The sequence below is a fragment of the Eretmochelys imbricata genome, chromosome 1, assembly GCF_965152235.1.
Source record: "Eretmochelys imbricata isolate rEreImb1 chromosome 1, rEreImb1.hap1, whole genome shotgun sequence".
NCBI classification, from domain to species: domain Eukaryota; kingdom Metazoa; phylum Chordata; order Testudines; family Cheloniidae; genus Eretmochelys; species Eretmochelys imbricata.
Window position 1 is genome coordinate 148,631,565 of NC_135572.1, and position 12,078 is coordinate 148,643,642.

The 12,078-nt window shown below is 43.4% G+C and overlaps 1 protein-coding gene across 6 annotated transcripts in view; it reads right to left on the bottom strand.

Moving 5' to 3' along the window:
• The window catches only part of TAB3 (TGF-beta activated kinase 1 (MAP3K7) binding protein 3), a 76,979-nt gene that overhangs the window by 17,333 nt on the left and 47,568 nt on the right, over positions 1-12,078 (bottom strand). For all 6 annotated transcript variants that reach the window (XM_077817012.1, XM_077817029.1, XM_077817038.1 and 3 more), the window contains one exon: positions 904-2,356. In XM_077817012.1, coding sequence (XP_077673138.1) covers positions 904-2,356 — 1,453 coding nt within the window. The remainder of the gene's footprint in view (positions 1-903; positions 2,357-12,078) is intronic.

A 12,078-nucleotide genomic window follows, 5' to 3' on the forward strand; every position in this document is an offset into this window, starting at 1 on the left:
TTTTTAAAAGTTTAAAATAACTAAGTTATTCTACATTTAATCAAGATGTGGATTCGTCTTACTGTGCAATCTTAATATTTTATCCCCTGACTTCTCTTTCCTTTCCTCCTTTTTGTTTATTACCCTTGCTGGCTTGTTGGTTTTGTCTTGGTACAATGTTGTTGGTTTTGTGTAGCAACGAGAATAATTTTGCTTATTAAACAAATAAATACATCTGTTATAAGTTATTCAAATGTATTTTATTCAAAGGACAAGAAGTAATGGGCTTAATCTGCAGCAAGGGAGATTTAGGTTAGATACTAAGAAAAAAACTTAATTATACAGGTATTTAAACTCTGGCTTGCAAGGGAGGTTGTGGAATCCCCATCATTGGAGATTTTAAAGAATAGGTTAGACAAACACCTGTCTGAGATAAACTACGTTTCTTGGTCCTGCCTCAGTGCAGGGTGCTGGACTTGATTGCCTCTTGAGGTCCCTTCCAGCCCCACATTTCTATGAGTCTATGAAAATTATCTAATCCGCATTTAAATATTTGCCTCAAACTTCAACACAACTTTGTAAATGAACTATACAGAAAAGTGTTTGCCTTTGTTAGTTTTAAAATATACAACTTTTCAGTTTCTTCAAATGTTGTCTTGTTCTCTTATGGAACAAGATGGTTTGTATGGCCATTTATAAGAAATCATTAGAATTTGACAACAATCTCATCAATTCATATTTTCCATGTTACATTTTAAGAACTTCTAGTACATCAAAATCTCTTGGATCACACAGGCCGAAAGTTATCTATGTTCTTCTGAATAGGTTCAGTGTCTCTTGAGACACAGCTAGTAGAGTCCTGGACTGTAAAATGCAGTTTAATTTGCTTTTTTAAAATTGCAGTAGGCAGTTCAAGAAATTTACCTTGAGTATAAGCGTAGTCATCTGATCCAGAACTGGAACTCCTCTGGTATTTATGGATTCCTTTTTCGCCTCCAGATCCTGGTATTACTGAAATGGGCTGAATAGGTTCTGGTGCTGCAGAACGTTCCTCTTGGTCCACTAAATTTAAAAGATTCTCAGTCTGCACTCGACCTACTGTGATTTTAAACACTGTTGAGTTTGGCTGAGATACCATTACCCGGGGAGACTGCGTTAATGCACCTGTAGGTCCAGTTGGTTGTGTGTAGGTAATATATAATGGATTAACATTAAATGGTGGTTTTGGTTGACCTGACATACCTCTAGAAGGAGAGCCTGAAGGTGGAGTAGTGGCTGCATACAGCGGGTGCTGGTTTCGTTGAGATGGTTGATTATTTATTGGTGAAGGACTTCTATTCATTGCAGTCCCAGGTCTTTGTGGTGGCTCAACTGTAATTTCTATCTTGTTCATAGAACCTTTGGATAAGCTAGGTCCACCATAAGGGAGATAAGATACTGAGTGACCACCCTGTTTTTGATAACTCTGGGGCGATTGTTGATATGGATGGGGTGGAACAGTTGAAGGACTAGGAGGCATAAACACATGTGAACTCTGATGACCTAATTGGGTAGGCTGTACCTGATGCTGAGGAGAGCCAAAAGGAGAAGGACACTGAGATGCAGGTGGTGATTGATAAGTTGGCTGAGGAATCTGGGGCTGTTTAGGAGAATACTGTGAAGGTTGGTAGTTCTGTTGATGTGGATAAACAGGTAGCGGGCGTGGAGTATAATGTGGAACTGGGCCTTGTGGAGAAGAATGCCACTGTGCATTCTGAGGAGTCTGTCGTCCTGAAGAACTTTGAGACGTCTGCCTAATATATATAGAACCAGGAGTCCCATAAAGATTGCTTGGAATCTGTGGAAGAATTTGTAAAGCTCTGGGTACTGTTTGTCCAGAGGGGAGGTTTTGTGATAATGTAACAGTAATAGGATTTGTATTGTACCGAGGTATGTGCATATATGTAGGAGGATGAGGGCCTTGCATAGCAGATGTGTTCATTCCTGGTGGCATGGAAGATGGCTGTTGAGGTGGTTGCGGAGGAGGAGTAGCTGCATTTCTAGTCTGGTCATTCATGAAAAATGGATTGTAATTAGAAGAAGCTGCCACAACAGCTGGAGCAGAGTGTGGTTCTTGAACTAAGCAGATCAGCTGTTTACCCGCTGTGCATTGTGGATCAATATGTCCATCGCTTGAGCTATGTACCAGTGTACGACCACCATTAAGTTGAGCTCCTTCCCCTGCATGGTAGCTGGTAGGGGGATGAATACCCAGGTTAATGTGCAAAAGGCGATTCCTGTTCATTCTGCTGTCATCAGGGCTATGGTACTCCATATATAAGTATTTGTTGCTCTCCTGCGCAAGGACTCGACAACATGCTTCAAGGTTGTTGTTGTTCTAGAAGTAAGAATTGACACCAATTATCTTCAAATTACATTAGTAACTCCAATCAGTATATTCAACTGAAGTTCCAATTAAGCTTAGCTTGAACACATTTTAGGGATAACACTTCACAGTAGCTGGCATACCTATGACTCCTGAAATAAATTAAAGATAATCCCTGTTAGACCATGCTATATAAGAAGTATGTGGCTCATGTTACTTACAGTGAAATCTTATGATAACATTAGCTACTGAGTGACCCACATAAAATCTAGCAAGTCCAAGTTAAGGGAAATAGAATTTGGTAATGGTTATAGCTTTGGCATTCATTCCTGAAATGTTTCTGTTTCTTTAGAAAAGGATGTACATATATTTAACATTATTTCAAATGAGAAAATACTACAAATTAGAACTATTTCACAGCTTGAAACTGAAGTGTTCAAAACAATATTTCAAAGAGGATTAGCATATTACAGCCATCCAGTCTCCATGATTACTGAATTTGCAATCCTAATATGCATCTTGTTTAACTTTGGTTTGTTCTTCCCATTAGCTGTAATTTAAAATAAACCCCAGTGTTAAAAATTTAATTTTAAAAGTGTGTTCACAGTTTGAATGTATTCTGTCTAACTTTCCTTGCAACTGGCCTCCCCTGATTTCTGTCCTTTATCCCTTAGCCTAATTCACTTCAATTTACTCTTCTGATCACCTTCCTCTTTCTAGAAAATAGTTTCAATGTAGTAAACAGCCACAAATACTCACCAGGACTGAGATGTTTAATACAATATACAGAGACTTGGAAGTATTTTCTAAACAGAGTTTAAAAACTACTTACAAATAGTCTGAAAATGGTGCATATTAATATTTTATTATCAGTAATGCAGATTGAAATCTGTCCTTTGTGAAGAATGTTTTTTAAAGATAAACTACCAATATTCTGTGTCAAATTTAAAAAATGAAATCTGAAATATTTTGCCCAAATTATTAACTCTTACTGGTTTGGCTGTCAAACTAGAAAAAAAAGCGCTTTTAAATACAATTAAGGATGCTAAAACAGTGTACTTCCCCTATGACATAGTTTATAAAACCCAAGCACTTAAAAGCAAGGAAAAGTTAAAAATACAATAAATCTGATATTAGCCAACTGATAAATACATAATTTAGAATCTTTAAAATGTTTGGAAATTAATAGCCATTTTCCAAGACTCCTTATATTCTGACACTGCATCTTCAACTATTACATTTTCTTTAAAATAAATAAAAAAGCACGCTGAAAAAGCTTGTGCAGCCCTCAGAAGAATGAAGAATCCAAACCCCTTCAAATTTAAGGAGGGGTGTAGTTTGGACTGCACACCCTGGACCTAAATCTACGTAAAGTTTTGGTTCTGAGTCAAAAACAAAAAGGGGCTTTTTTCCCCACTTCAGTTATGGCCAAATTCTTACAACAGCTGTTCTAACGCTATCTTGGCCATCAGAAAGTCACTCAAGATTGTGGAAATGTTGTGATTTCTACTATTTTTCACAGAAATCTTACAGATTTTTTTCCACATTTTTAGAACAAAATCCAAACAAAAACTGTGGTTCAGCCTTGAATCTAAACCCTAACCTAATCTGTACCTGATTGCCTTTAGTCACATTTGACAATTTCTGACCATATACATTTTATAAAAATTGATCCCAAGATTGGTATTTTCTACAGCATACCATAGATCTCAATAGGTCAAAAATAAAACACAGTTATCAGGAAAAAGTAAATGTATAGATTCATCAAGATCTCCTCTGCCACTGATGCTACATTTTTGAAGGGTTCCAGCACTGAGGAATCAATTCTAATTAGTAAGGAGTTTCACATTTTTGATTAAGAGCCATCACTGAAGTCTCTGATGCTTACTGTCTTACGATAAATATATATATTCTATCAATAGACTTATGAGTTACAAGTAGCTCTCCTACTTAGGTGATCTGCGAATGGTCTAGGCAAAGTCATCTTTATTCTAGCACTATATTTCGGATGACCTCAGTAACCAGAATAAGGATGTACAGCACATTCTCAGCTAAAGATCTCCCTCTCTCTCATCTTTGGCCCTGTGAAGTCCAGCCCTGTTCACATCTTTGGCTCTGACACATCACACCATGCACCATTCTTTTAACACCAATTTCCACGTCTGTATTTTGCTGGATAACGGAGCTGTCATAAGTGGCAGGTAGTACAGCATTAAAGCAGGGTCCCCGTGTTCCAGCCCAATAATTACAGATGCAACAGAGCAGCATCAGACACCAGAGAGCACAGCCAACTGCTGCCAGACAGCCACCTGTTACCTAAGCAGAACGCAGTAGAGTCCATGGCACCCTCAGGTCACATAATGTGACAGACACGAGGGGGAAAGACAGCAGCTAGGAGACATTCCTTGGAACACACTATCACCTGTCTAGAAATACCCCATATTATTGGTGTATCCAAGACTTATATAGTTTTAAGTATTTGGAATATGTGGTGTGATGACACGTCAGCCAATGACTATTGGTTCATCTGCCTTTTTAATTGACATATTGCATAGCCTTGGGCCAGGTCTACATTAGGGACTTATGCTGGCACACCTATGTTGGTCAGGGCTGTGAAGAGGTGTGATCCCTGACTGATACAACTGTGTAGGCAGAAGTCCCAGGGTAGGCATAGTTACATCAGCTGTGTTTTTACTAGCATAGCTTATTTCAATCATACAGAGTGGTTTTGCTATACCAGTACAAAGAGCAGCATTGCCAGATTACCTGCAACTATACCTAGAGTGCTTTGCATACCGATATTCCCATACTGGTAAAATGCTCCTAGTGTGGACATGGAAGCCTTTTATATACTTCAAAGATTACAAAATAAAATGTTGGAATACAGTATGTTAAAAAGAACCCTGTATTCAGATGTCCAGAGTGTGTCTGGATACTGTACTTCAGAGACACAGGGGTCCTTTAGCTTTGTCAAATTACAGACATCGGATAGTTCAACTGGTTCATCCAAGAGATCATCTACTTACCAGTACGGAAGAAATGACTACGTCAGAGTAAACGAAGTTCTGTATTACAAGAACATCCTGCACTTCTTATCTGAAAGCAGCTCAGAACTATAAAGGGTGGAGATACTGTATGCAGTCATTTCAGCAGTAATGAAATTGCTGGAGCACTTCTACGGTTAAGCTGTGTCCCCATTTTGATTCCTCCTTAATGGCACTGCTTGGGGAAAAGACTGCAATTTGACTTGGCAAAGGGGAAGTACGAAAGCCATTCTGACCATCCAGGTGGCAGACAAAAGGGGCAACTCCAAAGGAAAATGTTTAGCCTACTACATAGAACCCAACCCTCCTCTCAAAGGAAAAAGGAGGGGATATTCAGGTAAAAAGTTCAGGTAAAAAGTTACCTCAGGTATGCCTTCAGCAGTAACTACCCCCACCTGCTACTTTCCTTGTCCCTATATACTGTCCTAGGTCAGGCGGTAAGGGGTGAAGAGCAAGGAGAAACAGGTGAGTGGAGGCACTGCTTCCAAGGAAAGAAGCAGGCATATCAAAGCCACCATCTTTGGCTCTCACTAGCACAGAGATTCCCAAACTGTGGGACGCATCCTCCTAAGAATGTTTGGAGGGGTGCAGTGGGGCCCAAGTCAGCCCTCGTGGGGGGGAGGGAGTGCCACCCAGTCCTGTTCCAGCCCCAGCTCTGCTCCAACCCTGCCCCCAGCCTTGGCTCGGTTGTGACAGGTAAGGATACCAAGTCCATCTTGCCCAAGTGGGAGCAGTCAGTATGAGGTGTACTCCTTGTTATTTTTAATAGGATTTTTTGACAGTAGAGCCAATGGGAAAAGGCATACAGAAGGTCCTTGTACCACAGAAGGAGTGCTTCCCCATCCCTGCTCTGGAACAGTATTGTGGACATTTCTTGTTCAGGCAAGTGGTGAACAGGTCTGTGGCCAGTGTCCCCACACTGCTTGAAAAGGTCATGAAGTACTGCTGGGTACCATTCGTGGTCGTGTGGAACTTGCGACTGAGATGGTCTGCTATTGAGTTTTGTGTTCCCAGAAGGTAGGCACGAATAGCGTGATGTTGTGGGAAATGCACCAGTTCCATAGCTTTACCGCTTGTGCACAAAGAGAGGGCAACCTTGTTCCTCCCTGTCAGCATATGTAATACACACATTCTGTGTTGTCTGTTAAGACTCTAGCGTGCGTTCTCTTGATCAGCAGGAGGAAATGGACGCAGGCATTTCTGACTGCCCTGAGTTTGAGAAGGTTAACGTGGAGGGACATCTCCATGGACGACCATTTGCCTTGTGTTGTAAGGTCTTTTAGATGTGCACTCCATTCTAGGAGGGATGAGTCGGTGGTGAGAAGTAACGATGGGGAAGTTTACAAAAAGGGAATCCTGTAAACGTCTGCTGAATTTTTCCACTGAACCAGGGAGTTTTTGACCTTGGTGCACAGTGACAGAGATGTGTCTAGTCTGTCTCTATTTGGTCTGTAGACTGAGCTGAACTACATTTTCAGGCACCACATATGAAGCCTGGCATGAGGTATAACTGCTGCACATGCTGCCATATGTACGAGGAATTGGAAGCAGTGTCTGGCTGATATTTGAGGGCTGTTTCATACTCTCTTTAGGAGCGTGGTCCAGGAAAGGAACCTGTGCTGAGGCACAAGCGCTTTGGCCTGTAACGAGTCCAGGTCAGCCCCTATGAACGACAGGCGCTGTACAGGGGTGAAGGTTGATCTTTGGACGCTGATCTGAAGACCCAGTTCCATGAACAATCTATTACAGTCTTGGTAACCTGGCGGGCCTCATTAAAGGAGTGGGCTCTGAGGAGACAACAGATCAAACAGGGGTAGATCATGATCCCCCTGGGAATGTAGGTTAGCAGCCACTACTGATTGAACCTTGGAGAATACTCTCAGAGCCAATGATAGCCCAAAGGAGAGTATTCTGTACTGATAGTGGTCTTATCCTATGGTAAATCTGAGGAACTGTCTGTGGGATGGTAGGATTGAAATAGGGAAATAGGTGTTCTGAAGGTCAATTGCTGCAAATCAGTCTCCCCGTTCCAATGCTGGAATAATTATTACCAGAGTAACCATCTTGAATTTTTGAGCCTTGACAAACCTGTTGAGTGCTCTGAGGTCTAGCATGGGTCTCCAACTGCCATTCTTCTTGGGTATCAGGAAATAGCAAGAGCAAAAATCTTTGCCTCATAGATGCTGGGGTACTGATTCTATGGCTCCTAATCAGAGGAAGAGATCTATTTCTTGTTGTAGTAAACTCTCATGAGAAGGGTCCTTGAAGAGGGATGGAAAAGGGTGTTGGGGCAGGAGAGGTAAAGTTGGATGGAGTACCCATTGTGAATGATTTCCATCCATCTGATGTTATACATTCCTAGGTGCTCCGGAACGTGGCAAGGCGGTAGACAAATGGGCAGTATAGGTTGGTCAGCTGCAGCGCTTAAAGGGAGTGGTCTGTTGACACCTCAACCAACACATCAAAACTGCTGTTTTGAGGTGGCTGGTTGTGCTGTGGAAGACTGTGGGCTCGATGGTTTGCACCTGAAGAATCTAGATTTCTTTCTCTGAGGTTTGTAGAAGCTTTGAGTTGGGTATTGGCAGGTGTGGGATTTATGCTGGGGCTGCAGACTAAATTTTCTTTTTTGTCCAAGTATATAGATCCCTAAATGACTGGAGAATAGCCTTGGAATCTTTAAGGGTGTAGAGGTATGTGTCAGTCTTTTCAGCAAACAACTTGGTGCCTTCAAAGGGAAGGTCTTCAATGGTTGTCTGCACCTCTTTAGGGAACCCAGAGAGGCGTATTCACAACGCATTTCACATAACCACTATAGTGAAGATGGACTGGGCCGCTGAATCAGCTATATCGAGGGCTGACCAGAGTGTTGGTTTGGCTAATAGTTGCCCTTCCTGGATGACAGCTCAGAACTGGTCACACTCTGACTCTAGGATCTGATCAATAAAGGTGCTGAGCTTGGAATAATTAACACAGTTAATAATTAACATTTGCTGTTAATGCTTGATAATTTGCATTTGAAACTGCAATCTGTCAGAGGAGTAGGCCTTTCTCCTGAAGAGGTCAAGGTGTTTCCAATCCCTATCATAGGGGACAAATCTCATTTGGTGCTGGCAACCCCGGGAGTTTACGGCATCCATAACAATGGAGTTAGGGCGAGGGTGGGAAAAAAGGGGTTCTGTCTCCATAGCAGGGAGATTTTTATCAGCCCATTTACACATAGGCATCACCGATGCTGCAGTTTGCCATATAGTTTTTGTGGGGTCCAGGAGAGAGCCTCACTGATGGGGAGGGCTATTCTGGAGGACGAGGAAGAGTAGGATGTCAAGGAGTTTGTGGTGAGTATCTTTTACCTCCCCTAGGTGTATCTGCAGCATGTCTGCTGCACTTTAGCCAAGTCCTGGAAAAGCTGGAAATCATTGGCTAAGCATTGTGGCGGGGGCATGACTGCCTCATCTAGAGAGAAGGAAGCTATGTTGGTTTTCGATGTAACCTCCTCTTTGAATCCTCCCTCTTCTTCCTCCACAATCTTCTCTGGAGGTTCAGTGACCGAAGGAGAACATCTCGGGGGCTCACGGATGTAAGCTGGAAACCCAAGAAGTGTGTGGTTGATATGATGCCCAGGAATCCCAGTAGGGCTATTGGAGCAGTGGGATAGAGCCTGGTGGTGCCCATGATTGGCTGTCATAGAATCATAGAATATCAGGGTTGGAAGGGACCTCAGGAGGTCTTCTAGTCCAACCCCCTGCTCAAAGCAGGACCGATCCCCAATTAAATCATCCCAGCCAGGGCTTTGTCAAGCCTGACCTTAAAAACTTCTGAGGAAGCAGATTCCACCACCTCCCTAAGTAATGCATTCCAGTGTTTCACCACCCTCCCAGTGAAAAAGTTTTTCCTAATATCCAACCTAAATCTCCCCCACTGCAACTTGAGACCATTACTCCTTGTTCTGTCATCCGCTACCACTGAGAACAGTCTAGATCCATCCTCTTTGGAACCCCCTTTCAGGTAGCTGAAAGCAGCTATCAAATCCCTCCTTATTCTTCTCTTCTGCAGACTAAACAATCCCAGTTCCCTCAGCCTCTCCTCATAAGTCATGTGTTCCAGTCCCCTAATCATTTTTGTTGCCCTCCGCTGGACACTTTCCAGTTTTTCCACATCCTTCTTGCAGTGTGGGGCCCAAAACTGGACACAGTACTCCAGGTGAGGCCTCACCAATGTCAAATAGAGGGGAACGATCATGTCCCTCGATCTGCTGGCAATGCTCCTACTTATCCAGCCCAAAATACCATTAGCTCTCTTGGCAACAAGGGCACACTGTTGACTCATATCCAGCTTCTCATCCACTGTAACCCCTAGGTCCTTTTCTGCAGAACTGCTGCCTAGTCATTCAGTCCCTAGTCTGTAGCGGTGCATGGGTTTCTTCTATCCTAAGTGCAGGACTCTGCACTTGTCCTTGTTGAACCTCATCAGATTTCTTTTCGCCCAATCCTCTAATTTGTCTAGGTCTTTCTGTATCCTATCCCTACCTTCCAGTGTATCTACCACTCCTCCCAGTTTAGTGTCATCTGCAAACTTGCTGAGGGTGCAATCCACGCCATCCTCCAGATCATTAATGAAGATATTGAATAAAACTGGCCCCAGGACCGACCCTTGGGGCATACCGCTTGATACCAGCTGCCAACTAGACATGGAGCCATTGATCACCACCATTGAGCCTGACAACCTAGGCAGCTTTCTATCCACTTTATGGTCCATTCATCCAGCCCATACTTCTTTAGCTTGCTGGCAAGAATACTGTGGGAAGACAGTGACAAAAGCTTTGCTAAAGTCAAGGAACAACACGTCCACTGCTTTCCCTTCATCCACAGAACAGGTTATCTCGTCATAGAAGACAATTAGATTAGTCAGGCATGACTAGCCCTTGGTGAATCCATGCTGACTGTTCCTGATCACTTTTCTCTCCTCTAAGTGCTTCAGAATTGATTCCTTGAAGACCTGCTCCATGATTTTTCCAGGGACTGAGGTGAGGCTGACTGGCCTGTAGTTCCCAGGATCATCCTCCTTCCCTTTTTTAAAAGATGGGCACTACATTAGCCTTTTTCCAGTCATCCGGGACTTCCCCTGATCGCCATGAGTTTTCTAAGATAATGGCCAACGACTCTGCAATCACATCCACCAACTCCTTTAGCACTCTCGGATGCAGCGCATCCGGCCCCATGGACTTGTGCACGTCCAACTTTTCTAAATAGTCCCGAACCACCACTTTCTCCACAGAGGGCTGGTCACCTCCTCCCCAAGCTGTGGTGCCCAGTGCAGTAGTCTGGGAGCTGACCTTGTTCGTGAAGACAGAGGCAAAAAAAAGCATTGAGTACATTAGCTTTTTCCACATCCTCTGTCACTAGGTTGCCTCCCTCATTCAGTAAGGGGCCCACACTTCCCTTGACTTTCTTCTTGTTGCTAACATACCTGAAGAAACCCTTCTTGTTACTCTTAACATCTCTTGCTAGCTGCAACTCCAGGTGTGATTTGGCCTTCCTGATTTCACTCCTGCATGCCCGAGCAATATTTTTATACTCATCCCTGGTCATTTGTCCAATCTTCCACTTCTTGTAAGCTTCTTTTTTGTATTTAAGATCAGCAAGGATTTCACTGTTTAGTAAATATGGCAGGCGACCAGCTTGGCTTTTCTTTCTACACATCGGGATGGTTTGTCCCTGAAACCTCAATAAGGGTTCTTTAAAATACAGCCAGCTCTCCTGGACTCCTTTTCCCCTCATGTTATTCTCACAGGGGATCTTGCCCATCAGTTCCCTGAGGGAACAGGCTTCATAGGGAGTATAGAAGGAGGATGACTAGAAAGTAGAGGTGCCTGGCAAGGTACCGAAAAAGACTCACGTGCTTGGAGAAGACTTGATACCGAAGCTCCAGTGCCAAGAAGGGGAGACTCTGGTATATCAGATATGCTGAACTCTCTTGAGTGCCAGAACTCCTGCAGTCAGGGATCTCACCAATGCTGGGTGGCTCACCATTGACAGTGCCAACGGTACAGAGCATACCAGCAGGATCTTCTTAACCATGTGCTCCCTGCTCCTGTTTTTGTGTATTGGTACCATTGGCTCAGAGTCTATGCCCATCAGGTCTTTAGGCGCATCAATACCTGCTGCTCTAGACCCTCGTAAGCTATGGGTACCATGCTTGGATGGCCTCGGTGTCAACAGTACTGACAATACAAAGCATGCCAGAGATCTTTTATGGCTAGCTCAGGGCTCACAGCTCTCTCTTTAGATGTCTTACGAGAGGGGTCCATGGCTGATTTCTTCGACCCATAGTCCCTAGATGTCGAGGGCTGCAGAGAAGACTCATGCATTCTGGGCGACTCCTGGCACAGATCCAAAGAAGACTGGAGGGCTGCCTCCATCAGACATTATCTTCTGTTTGATTTCCCTGTCCTTTCGAGACGTGGGTTTAAGTTGTTGACAGAGACCACAATTCTGCAGCATGTAGCCTTCCCTGAAGCAGCATACGTATCAAGAGTGTTCATCTGCCTCAGGGATGGCCTCTTTGCAAGAAGAGGCACTTCTTGAAGCCTGGTGAGTTGGGCATACCCTGTTGAGGGAAGGGATCCCCAACAAAAAAGGGGGGGAAATTAAAAGTTTTTCTTTTTTAGAAGATAAAGAAAAACTACAACTA